Source organism: Amphiura filiformis, chromosome 11, assembly GCF_039555335.1.
Source record: "Amphiura filiformis chromosome 11, Afil_fr2py, whole genome shotgun sequence".
Lineage (NCBI taxonomy): Eukaryota > Metazoa > Echinodermata > Ophiuroidea > Amphilepidida > Amphiuridae > Amphiura > Amphiura filiformis.
Window position 1 is genome coordinate 10,301,368 of NC_092638.1, and position 21,539 is coordinate 10,322,906.

Sequence of the window (21,539 nt, forward strand, 5' to 3'; positions counted from 1 at the left end):
CTTGGATGAGAAACTTCCTGGTGTGTGTGTCAATCATTATTGTCTTATTAAAACTGGTGACAATTGCTAATCCCCGATTATTATTTTCTCATCCAAAAGAATGATAAAATTAAATTCTCACCATTTTGGCCGTTTCTCATCAAAATGTCCGTTTTCTCATCCAAAACTTCCACTAGTGTTATCTGACAATTGCTATATTGCCCATATTCATGACATTTAAAGATGTCCGGATCTATGTGTGTCTTTATTACAATTAAAAAACCCAATCAATTATCATGCCATAGATAAATTAGGGTTTTAAAACTTATTTTCGTGTTTCACAATGTCAATTGTCATGAATATAGAAGAAAAGTTTACTGGTTTGAATAAGTCACACAAAAATAAAGGAAAAAAAAAAAAAAGTGAAACTGTTGGGGCTCGAACCACTAGCCTTTCGTTTCACCGTCTGAAGTACTGTCCATTACACCACGCTGTCATGTTGAAATAATTACGGGATTCCGTGATATATGGGTGCGCATTGCATTCTCGTGATTATGAAAATGGTAAATCTCGACAGACGATTTACATTTGCTAAAATCAGTAAAATGTAAATAATGTTAGAGCTAACAAAACGTAAAATAGTAAAATTAGATGTAGTTTTGAACAAGCTTTCAAACAAAACACTTTCCAAATAAAAGTTGACACCAAATCGGCCTAAATTATGAATTTTGTCAACGGTTTACCATTTCTAAATTAAAGAAACTCCTTGTATTAATATTCAGTATTAGACTATGGTAAACCGTCAAATCACTATGTGATTCAATGGGACGATTTACAATCGCACTTTACCATTTCACGCAAATAAAATGATCAATTTTAAAGATATTTCTGCATGAGTAGGCCTACTTCATGAGCGTACTAATGCGATTTTTTTATTGGTTCGGTTTTTTTTTGTTTTGTTTTTGCTTTGGGGAGGGCGTTGATCTGAAAAAGGTGAAAAGGTCGTTTTTGACTATATTGCCCTGCACTGCAGCGTTCACGCGATACATATCCACTGAACTATATCATGCTGATCACTCACATCTGTAAGATTAGTAATGTTTTAAAAGAGCGCTATTGTATTCAATCTATGATTATAGACATACACAGGTGATGGGTGCAACCTGCTTGTAGTGCAGGGCGATATAGTCAAAATTGATACAATAAGTTGTTTTATTTTATATCCACATCATAGCTTATGCATTAACTAATATTCATTGAAAATTTGGAGTAATTCTATCAAGTAGTTTTAAAGTTACAGCCAAAAGTTTAAAATCAGATGTTAATTTTAGCGATTGCCTCATACAATCCCCGAAATATGTCTTGAAACATTAAAGCGTCTTTAGGGAAAATAAGTCCCCCACTCCCCGTGCAATGTTGAAACGTGCAAATGTGTTCAGCGTGTCTCCAAAGTGTCGCAACATTGTATGATGGGGGGTGGGGAAGGGACAAGTGTTAATTGATGGCCCAGCTTTCTTCTAATTCCTAATATTGAACATTTTTATCCACATTAAAAATACACTTTTGATTTCATTCAAGATGCCTAAAGCGTTTCAAGGACATTTTTTCGGGGATTGTCTGAGGCAATCGCTAAAATTAACATCTGATTTTAATCTTTTGGCTATAACTTTAAAACTACTTGAAAGAATCACTCCAAATTTTCAATGAATATTAGATAGTGCATAAGCTATGATGTGGATAAAAAATAAAACAACTAATTGTATCAATTTTGACTATATCGCCCTGCACTGCAAGCAGGTTGCACCTATCACCTGTGTATGTCTACAATCATAGATTGAATACAATAGCGCTCTTTTCATACATACTAATCTTACAGATGTGAGTGATCAGCATGATATAGTTCAATGCATAGGTACCGCGTGAAAAAATTTCCATGACTATTTATTAATAGATAGGCTATGATGTGGGCACAAAATAAAGCAACTAATCTTTTATTTAGATAGTGGTCAAATAATTCTTTTGTACTGCATCCATTTGCATATCTTCTGGAGCGTGCCTATAGAGGAGATGATTTGAACTAATGACCTTATGTGCAAGCACTCTATAAGTAAATACTTATGAAAACGTATGAAACTTGAACGTGGGGTGTGTGGGGGAGGGGGTTACACGATAATCGATTATCGATTTTCCTCCACCACCCTCAACCACACAAATATAACACCCCCCCTAATCATCCTTAGCGACTGCGATTGAACATGACAGTCTGTGATCATCATTTCCGTGTTAGGTTTTAGAATTTAATTGAAAATTGAAAATTAATTGATCATTGATTGTCGGTTATCGACTGTCTATTACCCCCCCCACCACCACCAACAACTCAAACACTGCTTAACAACGACATCTACCGGCGTGGCGTGTTAAATAAAGACTGTGATAACGAACTCCTAAACTAGTGTAAGTTTTGGATGAGACAACGGACATTTTGATGAGAATCGGCCAAAATGGTGAGAATTTAATTTTCTCATTCTCTTGGATGAGAAACTTCCTGTGTGTGTGTCAATCATTATTGTCTTATTAAAACTGGTGACAATTGCTAATCCCCGATTATTATTTTCTCATCCAAAAGAATGATAAAATTAAATTCTCACCATTTTGGCCGTTTCTCATCAAAATGTCCGTTTTCTCATCCAAAACTTCCACTAGTGTTATCTGACAATTGCTATATTGCCCATATTCATGACATTTAAAGATGTCCGGATCTATGTGTGTCTTTATTACAATTAAAAAACCCAATCAATTATCATGCCATAGATAAATTAGGGTTTTAAAACTTATTTTCGTGTTTCACAATGTCAATTGTCATGAATATAGAAGAAAAGTTTACTGGTTTGAATAAGTCACACAAAAATAAAGGAAAAAAAAAGTGAAACTGTTGGGGCTCGAACCACTAGCCTTTCGTTTCACCGTCTGAAGTACTGTCCATTACACCACGCTGTCATGTTGAAATAATTACGGGATTCCGTGATATATGGGTGCGCATTGCATTCTCGTGATTATGAAAATGGTAAATCTCGACAGACGATTTACATTTGCTAAAATCAGTAAAATGTAAATAATGTTAGAGCTAACAAAACGTAAAATAGTAAAATTAGATGTAGTTTTGAACAAGCTTTCAAACAAAACACTTTCCAAATAAAAGTTGACACCAAATCGGCCTAAATTATGAATTTTGTCAACGGTTTACCATTTCTAAATTAAAGAAACTCCTTGTATTAATATTCAGTATTAGACTATGGTAAACCGTCAAATCACTATGTGATTCAATGGGACGATTTACAATCGCACTTTACCATTTCACGCAAATAAAATGATCAATTTTAAAGATATTTCTGCATGAGTAGGCCTACTTCATGAGCGTACTAATGCGATTTTTTTATTGGTTCGGTTTTTTTTTTGTTTTTGCTTTGGGTAGGGCGTTGATCTGAAAAAGGTGAAAAAGGTCGTTTTTTGACTATATTGCCCTGCACTGCAGCGTTCACGCGATACATATCCACTGAACTATATCATGCTGATCACTCACATCTGTAAGATTAGTAATGTTTTAAAAGAGCGCTATTGTATTCAATCTATGATTATAGACATACACAGGTGATGGGTGCAACCTGCTTGTAGTGCAGGGCGATATAGTCAAAATTGATACAATAAGTTGTTTTATTTTATATCCACATCATAGCTTATGCATTAACTAATATTCATTGAAAATTTGGAGTAATTCTATCAAGTAGTTTTAAAGTTACAGCCAAAAGTTTAAAATCAGATGTTAATTTTAGCGATTGCCTCATACAATCCCCGAAATATGTCTTGAAACATTAAAGCGTCTTTAGGGAAAATAAGTCCCCACTCCCCGTGCAATGTTGAAACGTGCAAATGTGTTCAGCGTGTCTCCAAAGTGTCGCAACATTGTATGATGGGGGGTGGGGAAGGACAAGTGTTAATTGATGGCCCAGCTTTCTTCTAATTCCTAATATTGAACATTTTTATCCACATTAAAAATACACTTTTGATTTCATTCAAGATGCCTAAAGCGTTTCAAGGACATTTTTCGGGGATTGTAGGTCTGGTCGATCAATTACCTGTACTGTGGTATCCGAATTCGGAAATCTTCTTCCAAGTCTTGACAGGAAAGTGAACACCAAAATCCACAAAATTACGGCTAATTGCTCCCGAAAATGCACAAATGACTTGACCATTTTGATCCTTGTGCAAATCCATGCATCAATCAGCACATTCGATCTGGTATTAGATCTGGTATTTACACAACATTTAGACGGAGCACCATACGAGAGCGACCTGTACAGGCGCTACGTATATGTACAGGTCGACTCTTTTCATTCCAATTTTAGCTGAAATTGTCAACGTGTCATTTAATACAGGTATTTTTCCCGATTCTTTGAAAGATGCTATCATAACACCCGTTATTAAGAAGCAGAGTATGGATCCTAATATTCTTAAGAACTACAGGCCCATCTCAAATATCAAGGTTGTTGCTAAAGTTGCTGAAATGGTAGCTTCTAGTAGGTTAACTGAGCATCTCAATCAAAATAACCTAAATGAATCGTTCCAATCTGCTTATAAACCATTGCATTCTACCGAGACAGCCCTGCTTAGGGTAAAGAATGACATTACCTCAGCAATTGACAACAAGAATGCAGTCTTTCTCGTCATGCTCGACTTATCGGCTGCATTTGATACAATCGATCACACCATATTTGTCAACAGACTTTGTCATACTTTTCATATTCAGGGTTGCGCTCTACAATGGTTTGCTAGTTACCTTAAAAACAGGACAGTTCTCCAACGAGCATGTATTGAATTTTGGCCTGCCGCAAGGATCCATCTTAGGACCCAGGGAATATACAATGTATACTCATCCTGTTGGGGACATTTTGCGCAGGAACAATGTGAGTTTTCATATTTATGCAGACGATACCCAGGTGTATGTTTCATTCGACCCGCGAATTCCTGATGAGTGTGAGCGAGCTCTCAATAGACTCAAGGCATGTGTACATCAAATAAAATCTTGGATGTCACAAAACAAGTTGCAGCTAAACCAGGAAAAAACTGAGTTTTATATTGCTGCGTCTTCGAGATTCATAAGTAATCTTTCGGGTATCAAGTTAAATATTGATGGTGTCATAATTGAGCCTACATTGACACTGAAGAATCTCGGAGTCATTTTTGATCCAGTTTTAAACATTTCATCAGTTGTGAAGTGCGTCAGTTTTCACCTACGCAATCTTTCCAGGATTCGTCGTTTTTTAGATCTGGACACATGCAAGCTGGCTGTTCAAGCTCTTGTATTTTCTCGCATAGACTATGGTAACGCCTTACTGTTTGGAGCCATTGAATATGACCTAACACGTCTGCAACGCCTACAAAATAGAGCCGCGAGACTTATAATGATGGTTGGCCGTGATACATCTAGTGCCCCTCTGTTACGCCATCTTCATTGGCTACCGATCCGTAAGCGTATCGAATTCAAGCTATTGGTCATCACATACAAGTGTGTCAACTCACAAGCTCCGGAATACCTGCAAGAACTGATCACATTTCGCAAACCAAAGTACGCCACTCGTTCATCACTTGACAGAACACTTCTCATTGTTCCGAAAACCAGGACTCTCACCGGTGACAAAGCGTATCAAACCGCAGGTCCTCGTCTATGGAATTCACTTCCAATCAACATCAGGCAGGCCAAAACACTGGACATTTTCAAAACCAATTTAAAAACTCATCTGTTTGTTTAATTCTTTGCTTATCTGGTAATTGTATGTTTATTATGTAGAATGCATTGATTTTTGTTTTATTATTATTATATGTGTTCTTTTTTCTGGAAAGCGCTGTGGTCCTTGGAGGGCGCTAAATAAATGCTTGGTATTGTATTTTTTTAAAATCTCAAAACATCCCCTGTTAAAAAATAAAAGAGATTCCCGTATAGCCGAATACAGCGCCTCAGTCTGGTGCCTGGGGTTTTCCTTTTAGGGTAAATTCATAAAAAAGACTTCTATAATCAATTCAATCACAGACCCCCTCCCAAAAAGAGGGGCATGCATAATACCTTTTCTCCTATTCCGTCGTTATCTTGTACATAGGAAAGTAATGTCTCCGACACCCCTGTCTTCACTCTGAATTCCTCCACACAGTATTCATGTGCCATAGTCTGGAGGCCTTGGGTTAAAATACCAATAATTTTCATCTCCTGTCCAAGATCGACCTGGATCCATGATGCATTGTCAGTCGACTGACTTGTCCACGCTTTATCGTGGTGCAGCCTACCATACCTGAAATAAAAGAAAAGTAAACACATATATTTCTAGAAATGAATTAGCTTACGTTATTTTGTATTATAATAATTTAGGACAAATAAGATGATTAACATTATGTTTTGTTACCTGGAGAGATTTGATCATGTCTAACCTCCTTTTTCAACCAAATCGATGGTAATAATTCTTGTAGTGAGGGATCAACATTTAACCACAAATTGCTTGTTAGGATTATGGTTAGCTGAGGGTTAGGATTAGGATTAGGGTTAGCTTACATGAAATAATTACATGAAGGATCGACCTGAACTTGACTGCAACCAAATCCACTAAAACGCGGACAGTAAACAAGATAATCCAAATAATCCAAAACTGATCTAGACGGATGAAATGTCAGTTGGTGAGTATTTTATCATCATTTCATCACTAATCTATTGGTTTTGTAGAAATAATCTGCAATATTTGAACAATAACAAACCTGCTGAATCTCTATACCCAGCAAACACAATATATTTTGGCTTTTGGTTTAGGTTAAAACGTTTTAATAACATTAAAATGTCGGGTTATATAAAGGTCATGAAAACGTTTTAAAACGTTTTGTATGAAAACACACTACAACAATATTTCTAAAATGTTTTCAAAAATGTTATTGTAAACTATTTTTGCAAACATTTTTTGCCACATATTTTGTCAACACTTAAATAACATTATGTTAAAATATTTGCCCCCAGCAAACACAAAAATGTTCTTAAAATGTTTTCTTCAAATCGTTTTAATAACATTTAAATGTCGGGTTATATAAAAGTGATAAAAACGATTTAAAACGTTATTGCAAATATTTTGGGCAAACATTTTTCGCAAAATATTTTTTCAACCCAAAAATAACATTCTGTTTAGAATGTTTTGTATCAGGTTTTCAAAAATGTTTTGGGAATGTTATTAAAACGTTTTTATACCATTTATATAACCCGACATTTAAACGTTTTCTGTAAAACATTTTGTGTTTCCTGGGCAGTAGATTATCAAAAAATGTTTTTCAATGTTATGAAAACGTTTTATACCCTTAATATACCCTTTATATAACCCGACATTTAAACGTTTTCTGACAACATTTTATAACCTTTTGCGAATGATGTCGAAAACGTTTTGTGTTTGCTGGGTAGTAACTACTCTAACAGTTCCATCATCTATGAATCCACATAGAAACGTCCTCATTTTAATACGTGAGCGTATCTTTTACGTGTCCAACTTCAACTTATTCCTCTCAAACTTTGAGAAAATGGCTAGCATTTTGCGATATGCAAAGAGCAACAAAACAATTGTTGTTAATACATAATCGATCCAAGGTTTTTTATTTCTTAATTAACATGTTGATTAGCTGACTGACTTGAATATGTCTTAACTTTCCGCCGTATAACTTTGAACCTTCGTGGTACATGAAGGAGAGTTGTTATAGTGCATAATAGCTCATAGTTCTTGAGTAAAGAGTACAACCCCTTTCTCCTTTCCACTACTGACACCCGGGGGGGGAGGGGCACTCAACACAAATGACCATACGGGTATGCTCCCCCGGAAAGACCCCCCCTTTTTGGGTTTCGCAGCTCCGAAAGACCCCCTATATTTGACCAAAATAAAGCTCCGAAAGACCCTTGATTTTGATAATTTCGGCTCTAAAAGACCCAAAATTGCTCATTCCTCATATTTCTTGTTTTTTCAGGCGATTTTCAACCAAAAAGCCAAGAAAGACCCTTGATTTTGACTTTTGCAGCTCCAAAAGACCCCATTTTACTTGTTCACAGCCCGGTGTTGTGCCCCCCCCCCCCCCGGGTACTGACAGAGCTCTTCCATGATTAGCTTCATTTCTCCTGACCATGAATAATAATAACTTCATGTTGTAAAAAGTTAACTAGCCACTGTTTTCCCGGCACTGCAGTCCATGCCGTCATCGTAGTCACCCTGTCCACCATGACCAAAAGTCCTATATAAACTGCAGCTAATGGTAGCATCTTTCTGATCATCTCTTGCGTGTATGTCTCATCCCATCGCTAGCCACTAGTGTTGATGTTGCGAACCCGTTATTTTGGGCTATCACAATGATTATATATAGGCCTCATTAACATACGAGCCAAATATATTGTTGGGGGTCAAACTACAAATTTCAGGGAGGTCATGCACACATTTTTGGAGTAACCCTCGGGCGATAATCGGGGGGGGCCCCCGAATATGAAAGTGCCGTAGCTGTGCCTACAGGAGTGCAAAACTAGGGTTCTATCGGAGGCGAAATTTGTTTTAAAATTTGCAGATTTGGTGTAAAGCTGTTGAAAAAAGGGGGTTCATTGGGTGGCAGATTTGAAAAAAATGGTCATTGGGTGTAAGCTGATGAAAAAGGGGGTCATTGCATGGGTGGCAGATTTGCCTAAAAAATGGGGGTCTATTGACAGGCACATGACGCGTACCAATATTATGAAAGTGCCCCCCCCCCTTCCGGGGCCTATTTTCTGGGCCCAGATCTGTGGATTTGTTCGCACCAAAATATTTGTAGTAGTGCACGGCCTTGGATCTGAATCTGTGGTTTTAGAACCACGCCTATTTTTTGGATCACCATCTGTGGTTCAGTTGGCTACACTTAATTTGAGAGTCATAAATTAATGATATACAATTCTTATATAGGCCATAAACGTGCATAATATTATCAAACATGATCTAACGGGATCATAACAATATTTTGAACACCACAGGGGCGACGAACTAATCACTTCTTCTGAAGAGGACATATATACATTTTAGACACATTTAAAAAAACCCATTATTTTCGCTTAATATTTCTACATCACATCTTTCACGATTGTGTGTGTCGACAGCGAGCCTAATGATTTACGTGTAAATAATGTTACAACATTGTGCGGAGCAATACCAAATATAGGCATAGCGTGGGTAATAACAACGATTTCCACAAGAGACATTTTTTCAGAAAAAGTTCACTTTGCGGAGTTTGCCCGAAAAAGTGAGCTCAAATCGCACAAGAAAAATCACATGTCAGAAAAAAGTCAGCGGAGATGCTTTAACTTAGGGATAAAGACAAGAAACCATTTTATGTCACTAATGAAGTTAGACGGTAGAAAATACCAGCCTATTTGATCTCTCTATTTACCAATCTTAAACCCACTATTTATTTCTTCATTAGCACACGATTCCAATTATACCCATCATATCGGCATATTCAATCGTGTATGAGCTACAGTAGAACACATAGATAACTTACTGAGGGAGGCGTTCATTCCCTTCATAAGATGATGCGGTAATCTTGTTGTCTGCTATCCCACCATTCTCCATTCCAAGAGGCCGCATACACTCTAAAGGAAGAAAACAAGAAAGTATATAGTCTATAATGTCTGTATAAGATGATGCGGTAATCTTGTCGTCTGCTATTTCATAATTCTCCATTCCAAGAGGTCTCATACACTCTAAAGGAAGAAAACAAGAAAATATATAGTCTATAATGTCTGTATCAGATGATGCGGTAATCTTGTCGTCTGCTATTTCATAATTCTCCATTCCAAGAGGCCTCATACACTCTAAAGAAAGAAAACAAGAAAGTATATAGTCTATAATGTCTGTATAAGATGATGCGGTAATCTTGTCGTCTGCTATTTCATAATTCTCCATTCCAAGAGGTCTCATACACTCTAAAGGAAGAAAACAAGAAAGTATATAGTCTATAATGTCTGTATAAGATGATGCGGTAATCTTGTCGTCTGCTATTTCATAATTCTCCATTCCAAGAGGCCTCATACACTCTCAAGGAAGAAAACAAGAAAGTATATAGTCTATAATGTCTGTATGAGATGATGCGGTAATCTTGTAGTCTGCTATTTCATAATTCTCCATTCCAAGAGGTCTCATACACTCTCAAGGAAGAAAACAAGAAAGTATATAGTCTATAATGTCTGTATAAGATGATGCGGTAATCTTGTCGTCTGCTATTTCATAATTCTCCATTCAAAGAGGCCTCATACACTCTAAAGGATGAAAACAAGAAAGTATATAGTCTATAATGTCTGCATAAGATGATGCGGTAATCTTGTCGTCTGCTATTTCATAATTCTCCATTCCAAGAGTCCTCATACACTCTAAAGGAAGAAAACAAGAAAGTATATAGTCTATAATGTCTGCATAAGATGATGCAGTAATCTTGTCGTCTGCTATGTCATAATTCTCCATTCCAAGAGGTCTCATACACTCTAAAGGAAGAAAACAAGAAAGTATATAGTTAGTCTATAATGTCTGTATAAGATGATGCGGTAATCTTGTCGTCTGCTATTTCATAATTCTCCATTCCAAGAGGTCTCATACACTCTAAAGGAAGAAAACTAGAAAGTATATAGTCTATAATGTCTGCATAAGATGATGCAGTAATCATGTCGTCTGCTATGTCATAATTCTCCATTCCAAGAGGTCTCATACACTCTAAAGGAAAAAAAAAACAAGAAAGTATATAGTCTATAATGTCTGCATAAGATGATGCAGTAATCTTGTCGTCTGCTATGTCATAATTCTCCATTCCAAGAGGTCTCATACACTCTAAAGGAAGAAAACAAGAAAGTATATAGTCTATAATGTCTGTATAAGATGATGCGGCAATCCTGTCGTCTGCTATTTCATAATTCTCCATTCCAAGAGGTCTCATACACTCTAAAGGAAGAAAACAAGAAAGTATATAGTCTATAATGTCTGTATAAAATGATGCGGTAATCTTGTCGTCTGCTATTTCATAATTCTCCATTCCAAGAGGCCTCATACACTCTAAAGGAAGAAAACAAGAAACTATATAGTCTATAATGTCTGTATAAGATGATGCGGTAATCTTGTCGTCTGCTATTTCATTATTCTCCATTCCAAGAGGCCTCATACACTCTAAAGGATGAAAACAAGAAAGTATATAGTCTATAATGTCTGTATAAGATGATGCAGTAATCATGTCGTCTGCCATTTCATAATTCTCCATTCCAAGAGGCCTCATACACTCTAAAGGAAGAAAACAAGAAAGTACATAGTCTATAATGTCTGTATAAGATGATGCGGTAATCTTGTCGTCTGCTATTTCATAATTCTCCATTCCAAGAGGTCTCATACACTCTAAAAGGAAGAAAACAACAAAATATAAAGTATACATTGTGTGTTTATAATGCACATGTCTAAATAATGAAAGTTATGAATACGAATTTGCACAAAAAACACTTATTTCCAAAATTTCAGTTACACATGTATTACAGTACCCCATAGTTGTAATCTATGTGTAAACATCTATGATATAATAACATACATTCCCCGTCGGCAGTCGGACAAACCTACAAACCTTAAGTGACATCTGGTAAAGATAACGCTGAATGTTTTTCACCACTATTAGCTACTATCCCTGAAGACAAGATCAGCCAGGCAGTTCTTTCTGTGATATCAAAGTACTTGAGTAGCTCATCCTCAATAAGATGTGAACCAACATTGTCTAATTTAGTCAGTTGGGAGGATGAGGCTGTGGATTGCCCTCTTTTAAATTTATTTAGTTAAATGCATTTTTAGACATTCTGGTTAACCGGGTTGAACGGAGTAAATAATGATCTCTGAACATGTCGCAGAGAGATACAAAATAATTAAAATATTATTTTGTAATATTAATATTAGTATCTCATTGGTATATTAATTACTTTGCATTGCATTTTTATATATCATAATTATTACTTATTTGTACCAATGTGTGTCGAGATTAAATAAACTGAACTGAACTGAACTGAGATATAAAATCAATCAAATTTTATTTGATTTATTATTTTAAAATAAGAGAAGAGATAACATACCCTCTATGCAACTAAAGCTGATTTCAAGGTATTTTGTAGTGCCTTTACACGGATCACCAAACACACCATTGCTAGCATTTGCTGCACACATTTGTTCCCCAGTACATTGATTTCGGACAACTTGCAGTGAGTTTTCAGAAGCGCAGCTCGTGTTTTTTACTGGTCCGGAACAATTTCTCTCATCTTGCCGACCGTAGATAGCAGAAGTAATATTAATGAATCGTCCTTCCTCGCATTCTAGATGCAATGTCTCGTGTTCGCAAACATATCTCAACGTTTCACCTGCGTATAATAATCGTAAGGAGTTCATAAAATATTATGTGAACAATCAGATGCATTACTGTCTTAGGAACCAGGAATGGGAAACACCAATAATCACTAGAATGTTAGTGAAAAATAATATAAATCAGTAAAATCACCCAACTATCAGGTCCTCGGGACATGGACCACTCCCAACACGTGTCCTGTAACGAGACTTTGTCCCACCGCCACATGTCCTGCTGCAAGAGTCCCAGGAACCCCACGAATCCAGAAAGCTATTTACTTCCCTCTACCCTGTGATATATATACGTCTAGCCCTGTTCTTTTGTGTCATTATCCATTGTATCTCTTTTGTTCAAAGTATGATCAACCAACCGTCGATTATATCAAGTAATGTGGACAGATGATGATCATCTTGGTCAGGTGACGATCATCTTCGTCAGGTGATGATCATCTTGGTCAGGTCAAGATCATCTTGGTCAGGTCAAGATCATCTTGAACAGGTTAATACTTGTAATCTTGGACAGGTTAATACATTTTGAACAAAAGAAATACATTTTCGTATTTAGAAACACTACATGGCTACATTATCGGACTTTTTTTGGATATTTCAACAAAATTAAAATGCATCAAAGTTCAATCATCAGTTAATTAGTTGGATGAAACGATCAAACTATCAGAGAACTCTAACGCTATAATAGAGAATTTAGAACTTATATACTCGTATGCTACACCTTATATGTCTCTTAAGGTTATTAATTATTTTAAACTGTTGTGATTTGGTAGTTCACAGCATCTTACGAATGATAGTGAGCTTTGGCAAAAACTGCATTGCTCAATTCATAGCGAGCGTGTAGAAGAATTAAAATATCACAGATATACTTTATAGGTGCTGCGGTTCTTGAGTTACGTTGTAAAGAGGGTACAAAACGTACATAACTCATTAACAACAATAAATTAAATAATGAAGAATGCTGGATTACCGGTGACCGGGGTTCAATCCCCGCTGAGTCCTGATTTTTTCTCTCTCAATATTTTCATATGCCAGTTTGCTCGAGCCCCAATCACGCCATTTATATGATTTAGATGTAGATAAGTTTGTTGTTTTTAAAAGTAAAAACCAACAGAACCATCCCACCACTAGGCTCTCTGCAGATCCTCTTATGTTATCTTTTCAGAGGTGTAAGACTGAATCCCACAAACAATCATACTTCAACCGCATTGTTCCCTTGTGGAACCAGCTGCCTCTGGAAACCAGATTATCTAATTCCATTTCTTCTTTCAAATTTCAAGCTTTGGATTTTTTGAAGTCTCAATTTTATTCCAAATTTGTTCCTTCTGATACCTGCACTTGGTTTTCCACTTGCCGTTGCCCAAATTGTAGGCCCATTTAAGGTCTTGCCCTGGCTTTCCATTCTTTTTCCAAATTATTTAGGTTTTTTCCTAGGTGGGATGGTTCTAGAGGTGAATTTACACCTGTTTATCCCAGCCTATTTGCTGGTCTTTTAACATGTTTTTTTAAAAAAAGCTTTTATATTATATTTTTCAAAATTTTGATGTGCAATAATGTTATACATGTTTGTACCAGTGATGAAGTCTAATAAATAAAATAAATAAATAAATAAATAAATTTAAATTATAATTTCTCGAGCTTGCATCGTTTATTTCCGATCCTCGTATATATTAATTTGTGCTTCGCATTGTCTTACGCCCTACTAGGGTGAAGCATATAGGCCGCCTCCTTCTTCATTATTTAATATATAATTGGCCGCTGAGACACAATGAGAGAGTTATCATGGGGACTTAAGTTGAGATTGCCCGAGTACCGACTGTGAACTCAGGTAGCACAGTGGTAAAGCTCTAGACCGGTAATCCAGCGACCGGGGTTCAATCCCCGCTGAGTCCTGATTTTTTCTCTCTCAATATTTTCATATGCCAGTTTGCTCGAGCCCCAATTACGCTATTTAAATTATAATTTCTCGAGCTTGCATCGTTTATTTCCGATCCTCGCATATATTAATTTGTGTTTCGCATTGCCTCATTTCAAATATTGAGTTTTAGTTTTGGTTTTGGTTTTGGTCACGTGGTTTCCTATTGTCCTGCCTAACCATTTGAATCACAAGATATCGAACTCATTGTTTCTACCTTTTGTTTATAAAACTAAACATTTGTGACAGGTAGTTTCGGTTTTGGTTTCAGTTTCTTATAAGTGGTGTGACGAAAAAAATTACAGGATTTTCGAGTTACATGATCTAAGTATACAAAAGAAATGTTTAAATTTCGCAGTGCAATATTCACGAGCAGAGAAGTCGAACAAAGCAGTCTACATTTGAAAGCATTGATTTAGTTTGAAAGCATTGACTTGAGACTACGAATTAGCCTAAGCTGATTTCACTGTGAAAATATATAGACCATCAAAATATTTCCACAGACATTACAATAGGCACTTGACAGATTATGACTTCAGTGATATAAACACTATTATACACAACTCTATTTATGTGCATGTCGCATGACGGAAGATCAATATCATAGAAAGCTGGTTTAAACTAACTTTTATTCAATTTATTTATTGGAGAATAGAGAGAGAGAGAGAGATAGAAGAGATCGCCAGGGAAAGAGGGTATGTGTGTGTGTGGGGGGAGGGGGTAAGGGTAAGGGAGAAAGAGAAACAGAGGGGAGAGAGCATTGGAAGTGGGAAGGGAAGGAGGGGGAGAGGGGGGCTCAAGAGTGGAGTGGAATAATAGGGAAGAGTCGATATCGAGTGCGGGGGGGGGGAGGGAGGAGGATATATATAGGTGGCGGAGGGAACATAGGTAAGAGGTATGGGTTGTGCTTTCCGGGGAATAATCTAATTCATCATCAAATCATCTACATCATCATGCATCGTTTATATTTCAGACAAATAAACAAAACACCCCCCCCCCCCCACCCCTCAATATATGCACATGATTTCTACATGTAGGTCTAGGCCTCGTATATATCCATCCTTTATGTCTCAACGATGTCTATGCATAACTTATCAAACGAATCTCGGAACTCGGGTGCAATTTTATGGTGTCATGGAAGTGTGCCACCTACGGCAGAGAGCATCAAAAGTCGCCGGCGTTGATAGATATCGATAATGAAAATGTTAGCACAATAGGCTATTTTATACGTATGGTTATAGGCCATTATACTTTTGATTATATATACCCTCTTGTGTCCTCCCAGCACGATAGTGTTATGATTGCATACCAGTTCATCTCCACATTTTAATCCCTTGATTTTTGGTTTCTGAACAATAGAGAAACCAAAACTATATATTTGAAATGAGGGATTGTCTTACGCCCTGCTAGGGTGAAGCATATAGGCCGCCTCCTTCTTCATTATTTAATATATAATTGGCCGCTGAAACACAATGAGAGAGTTATCATGGGGACTTAAGTTGAGATTTCCCGAGTACCGACTGTGAACTCAGGTAGCACAGTGGTAAAGCTCTGGACCGGTAATCCAGCGACCGGGGTTCAATCCCCGCTGAGTCCTGATTTTTTCTCTCTCAATATTTTCATATGCCAGTTTGCTCGAGCCCCAATCACGCCATTTAAATTATAATTTCTCGAGCTTGCATCGTTTATTTCCGATCCTCGCATATATTAATTTGTGTTTCGCATTGTCTTACGCCCTGCTAGGGTGAAGCATATAGGCCGCCTCCTTCTTCATTATTTAATATATAATTGGCCGCTGAGACACAATGAGAGAGTTATCATGGGGACTTAAGTTGAGATTGCCCGAGTACCGACTGTGAACTCAGGTAGCACAGTGGTAAAGCTCTGGACCGGTAATCCATCGACCGGGGTTCAATCCCCGCTGAGTCCTGATTTTTTTTCTCTCAATATTTTCATATGCCAGTTTGCTCGAGCACCAATCACGCCATTTAAACAATAAATTAAGAAAGTTTGCAAAGTATACGATTTGTAGAATGAACTTTTGCAAAACATCAAGGTGTTAATTTTCAATAATATATTGATCTAGATAATAAAAATCGACCAACAATACCTCGTCTACCCTTAAAGTTGGCATACTTAACTGAATAATTAGGCAATTAAAACATAGGACGATGGAATCGATATACCTTTGTCACCCCCCCTTTAAAGTGGATCTACTATTCAGCGTAGTACTAAAAGCCTGACAATTTCCGTCTGTTTAGTACTGATCAGAGTATAGGGGTAAATTATTTGATTGACAGATCCATATGGAGAGCCCGAATTTGTTGACACGAAATAAATAACAAAATAGCAATGTTATTTAACGAGTTTAACGAAACATTCGAGCACCAAATGAACACCCCCAATTCATATATGATTTTCTCATCATTATCTAACCATTATCTAACAGAGACAGCTGATGAAATAAAAATAAAACAAGAAATATATCACTTTAGATTGAATGACCTCTATCGTTGCCAGGGTACCAAAAGTCTACATGTAGCCGCACCGTTTGCCATGGTCTAGTTCATGAAGTGAAGAGTAGCTGGAGAACTAATTTACTTCGTCACCGCCTATAGTTTTTTAACTTCGCAAAAATGAAGAAGTGAATACCTTGTATATAAGCATATAACAATTCATTTTAAAATGGTTGACATTTCGTTATTTGTTCGTAGGTACATTAAAGCGCTTGGGGATGTTGTTGTATTTTAATTTAAAAAATCGGCGCGTAAACACTTGAACGGAAAATCACACGGACAACCGGAATTCGAAAGAAATAGCACATTATCATCTAAGCTATTAGATGTTCTTTCTCATTATTATCTAACAAAAACAAAGTACATTTTCCCGACATTTTTACCTTGAGTTGTAAGCTGCTCGGTACTTCCACGATTCGTGGTGACTTCACTTGTGGTTGATGCAACGACAGCTAAAACAAACAAACAAACAAACAAAGCCTGTCATCGGAGGTGTCAAGTACATCGTTTAAAGTGGGTCTACTTTTCAGTGTAGTACTCAAAGCCTAGCAAATCCCGCCTACTTAATACTGATCGAAGTATAACTTGAATACATGAATACAAAACCCACCCAAGTCCATACATTGGCCAAATTGAGTTAAGCATGGGAAATTGTTGCTATACATAGGCCTGTCATATGAATGAAAGAACAACTCAAATTCATCCTCTGTGTTTATTGAGCATGTGAAAAATAGCATGTATGAAAGAACCACCCAAGTCCAAGATTAGAGTCTTGTAACACATTGATTGAAATCCAGTATGTATAAAAAGTCCACGTGTAACACATTCATTGCTAGAGAGTAACTTTTGAAAAAAAATGGGTTTAATCATGGAAAGTGTGTGGTATATATTACATGGCAGTATGCTTATCAACATTATACATACCTGTGTGCTTTATTTTGTATTATATTACTAGTGGTAATCTCATTCCAATATTGTTGTCTTTGTATATGATTAAAAAACCACCCAAGTCCAGCATTTAAAATGAACCCCACGAAGTCCCTGAAAGGTTAATCGTCATACCTAATACAGTTTAACTCATTCATTTGCACGTAAATGAATAAAAGCCTGACAATTTCCGTCTGTTTAGTACTGATCAGAATATAGGGGTAAATTATTTGATTGGCAGATCCATATGGAGAGCCCGAATTTGTTGACACGGAATAAATAACAAAATAGCAATGTTATTTAACGAGTTTAACAAAACATTCGAGCACCAAATGAACACCCCAATTCATATATGATTTTCTCATCATTATCTAACCATTATCTAACAGAGACAGCTGATGAAATAAAAATAAAACAAGAAATATATCACTTTAGATTGAATGACCTCTATCGTTGCCAGGGTACCAAAAGTCTACATGTAGCCGCACCGTTTGTCATGGTCTAGTTCATGAAGTGAAGAGTAGCTGGAGAACTAATTTACTTTGTCACCGCCTATAGTTTTTTAACTTCGCAAAAATGAAGAAGTGAATACCTTGTATATAAGCATATAACAATTCATTTAAAAATGGTTGACATTTCGTTATTTGTTCGTAGGTACATTAAAGCGCTTGGGGATGTTGTTGTATTTTAATTTAAAAAATCGGCGCGTAAACACTTGAACGGAAAATCACACGGACAACCGGAATTCGATAGAAATAGCACATTATCATCTAAGCTAAGACGTTCTTTCTCATTATTATCTAACAAAAACAAAATACATTTTCCCCTCATTTTTACCTTGAGTTGTAAGCTGCTCGGTACTTCCACGATTCGTGGTGACTTCACTTGTGGTTGATGCAACGGCAGCTAAAACAAACAAACAAACAAACAAACAAACAAACAAACAAAGCCTGTCATCGGAGGTGTCAAGTACATCGTTTAAAGTGGGTCTACTTTTCAGTGTAGTACTCAAAGCCTAGCAAATCCCGCCTACTTATTACTGATCGAAGTATAACTTGAATACATGAATACAAAACCCACCAAGTCCATACATTGGCCAAATTGAGTTAAGCATGGGAAATTGTTGCTATACATAGGCCTGTCATATGAATGAAAGAACAACTCAAATTCATCCTCTGTGTTTATTGAGCATGTGAAAAATAGCATGTATGAAAGAACCACCCAAGTCCGCCTCACGATCGGGAGGTCACGGGTTCGAATCCCGGCAGGGCCATACCAAAGACTTTGAAAATGGTACCTACTGCCTTCTTGCCAGGCGTTCGGTATTGAAAGGAGTAGGGAAAGTTAAACACATAGCTACCAGTGGACTAACCCCTGCTGTAGCTTTTCTGCTTGCAGTAAACACTTGAACGGAAAATCACACGGACAACCGGAATTCGAAAGAAATAGCACATTATCATCTAAGCTATTAGATGTTCTTTCTCATTATTATCTAACAAAAACAAAGTACATTTTCCCGACATTTTTACCTTGAGTTGTAAGCTGCTCGGTACTTCCACGATTCGTGGTGACTTCACTTGTGGTTGATGCAACGGCAGCTAAAACAAAGAAACAAACAAACAAAGCCTGTCATCGGAGGTGTCAAGTACATCGTTTAAAGTGGGTCTACTTTTCAGTGTAGTACTCAAAGCCTAGCAAATCCCGCCTACTTAATACTGATCGAAGTATAACTTGAATACATGAATACAAAACCCACCCAAGTCCATACATTGGCCAAATTGAGTTAAGCATGGGAAATTGTTGCTATACATAGGCCTGTCATATGAATGAAAGAACAACTCAAATTCATCCTCTGTGTTAATTGAGCATGTGAAAAATAGCATGTATGAAAGAACCACCCAAGTCCAAGATTAGAGTCTTGTAACACATTGATTGAAATCCAGTATGTATAAAAAGTCCACGTGTAACACATTCATTGCTAGAGAGTAACTTTTGAAAAAAAATGGGTTTAATCATGGAAAGTGTGTGGTATATATTACATGGCAGTCAACATTATACATACCTGTGTGCTTTATTTTGTATTATATTACTAGTGGTAATCTCATTCCAATATTGTTGTCTTTGTATATGATTAAAAAAACCACCCAAGTCCAGCATTTAAAACGAACCCCACGAAGTCCCTGAAATGCTAATCGTCATACCTAATACAGTTTAACTCATTCATTTGCACGTAAATGAATAAACGCCTGACAATTTCCGTCTGTTTAGTACTGATCAGAATATAGGGGTAAATTATTTGATTCACAGATCCATATGGAGAGCCCGAATTTGTTGACACGGAATAAATAACAAAATAGCAATGTTATTTAACGAGTTTAACAAAACATTCGAGCACCAAATGAACACCCCAATTCATATATGATTTTCTCATCATTATCTAACCATTATCTAACAGAGACAGCTGATGAAATAAAAATAAAACAAGAAATATATCACTTTAGATTGAATGACCTCTATCGTTGCCAGGGTACCAAAAGTCTACATGTAGCCGCACCGTTTGTCATGGTCTAGTTCATGAAGTGAAGAGTAGCTGGAGAACTAATTTACTTCGTCACCGCCTATAGTTTTTTAACTTCGCAAAAATGAAGAAGTGAATACCTTGTATATAAGCATATAACAATTCATTTAAAAATGGTTGACATTTCGTTATTTGTTCGTAGGTACATTAAAGCGCTTGGGGATGTTGTTGTATTTTAATTTAAAAAATCGGCGCGTAAACACTTGAACGGAAAATCACACGGACAACCGGAATTCGAAAGAAATAGCACATTATCATCTAAGCTAAGACGTTCTTTCTCATTATTATCTAACAAAAACAAAGTACATTTTCCCGACATTTTTACCTTGAGTTGTAAGCTGCTCGGTACTTCCACGATTCGTGGTGACTTCACTTGTGGTTGATGCAACGGCAGCTAAAACAAACAAACAAACAAACAAACAAAGCCTATCATCGGAGGTGTCAAGTACATCGTTTAAAGTGGGTCTACTTTTCAGTGTAGTACTCAAAGCCTAGCAAATCCCGCCTACTTAATACTGATCGAAGTATAACTTGAATACATGAATAAAAAACCCACCCAAGTCCATACATTGGCCAAATTGAGTTAAGCATGGGAAATTGTTGCTATACATAGGCCTGTCATATGAATGAAAGAACAACTCAAATTCATCCTCTGTGTTTATTGAGCATGTGCAAAATAGCATGTATGAAAGAACCACCCAAGTCCGCCTCACGATCGGGAGGTCGCGGGTTCGAATCCCGGCAGGGCCATACCAAAGACTTTGAAAATGGTACCTACTGCCTTCTTGCCAGGCGTTCGGTATTGAAAGGAGTAGGGAAAGTTAAACACATAGCTTCCAGTGGACTAACCCCTGCTAGGCATGCTGTAGCTTTTCTGCTTGCAGACATGTGGTCTAGGGTTATGAAACGGAGGTAAGCGCCGCCCAATGGGCCGAAAGGCTTGGGAAGGATTTAACTTTTAACTATTATCTAACAGAGACAATCTATAATATTTACCTTTAGTTGCGATTTGTTCTTGAGTAGAAGCTTCCGATTCTGTAATGGTTTGGCTTGTTGATGATGCTATGGCAGCTGGTGAAATAAAAACAAAACAAGAAATCTATCACTTTAGATTCAATGACCTCTAGTGAAGTTTTTACCAGAGTACCAAAAGTCTAGCATCACCTTTTGTCACGGTC

At 36.9% G+C, this 21,539-nt stretch overlaps 3 protein-coding genes across 3 annotated transcripts in view; 1 reads left to right on the forward strand and 2 right to left on the reverse strand.

Moving 5' to 3' along the window:
- Positions 1-5,441: 5,441 nt before the first annotated feature.
- On the forward strand, positions 5,442-5,786 carry LOC140163465 (uncharacterized). Its single transcript, XM_072186780.1, has one exon. The coding sequence runs from the start codon at positions 5,442-5,444 to the stop codon at positions 5,784-5,786; it is 345 nt and encodes a 114-aa protein (XP_072042881.1).
- A 272-nt stretch (positions 5,787-6,058) lies between these two features.
- On the reverse strand, positions 6,059-9,632 carry LOC140163467 (lactadherin-like). Its single transcript, XM_072186781.1, has 2 exons — positions 9,562-9,632; positions 6,059-6,320 (listed from the first exon to the last, which is right to left on the reverse strand). The coding sequence occupies exons 1-2, from the start codon at positions 9,630-9,632 to the stop codon at positions 6,059-6,061; spliced, it is 333 nt and encodes a 110-aa protein (XP_072042882.1).
- A 10,595-nt stretch (positions 9,633-20,227) lies between these two features.
- LOC140163468 (uncharacterized) overlaps positions 20,228-21,539 on the reverse strand; it is a 51,549-nt gene continuing 50,237 nt past the window's right edge. The window contains exons 3-5 of the mRNA XM_072186782.1: positions 21,358-21,432; positions 20,687-20,755; positions 20,228-20,244 (exon numbers count right to left, since the gene is read on the reverse strand). Coding sequence (XP_072042883.1) covers positions 20,228-20,244; positions 20,687-20,755; positions 21,358-21,432 — 161 coding nt within the window. The remainder of the gene's footprint in view (positions 20,245-20,686; positions 20,756-21,357; positions 21,433-21,539) is intronic.

Bases quoted from the DNA above. Each gene is read 5' to 3' on its own strand.
- LOC140163465 (XM_072186780.1), top strand. From the start codon at position 5,442: ATGGTTGGCCGTGATACATCTAGTGCCCCTCTGTTACGCCATCTTCAT.
- LOC140163467 (XM_072186781.1), bottom strand. From the start codon at position 9,632: ATGGAGAATGGTGGGATAGCAGACAACAAGATTACCGCATCATCTTAT. The intron at 6,321-9,561 runs GTAAGTTATCTA...CTTTTATTTCAG, and splicing joins GGGAATGAACGCCTCCCTCA to GTATGGTAGGCTGCACCACG.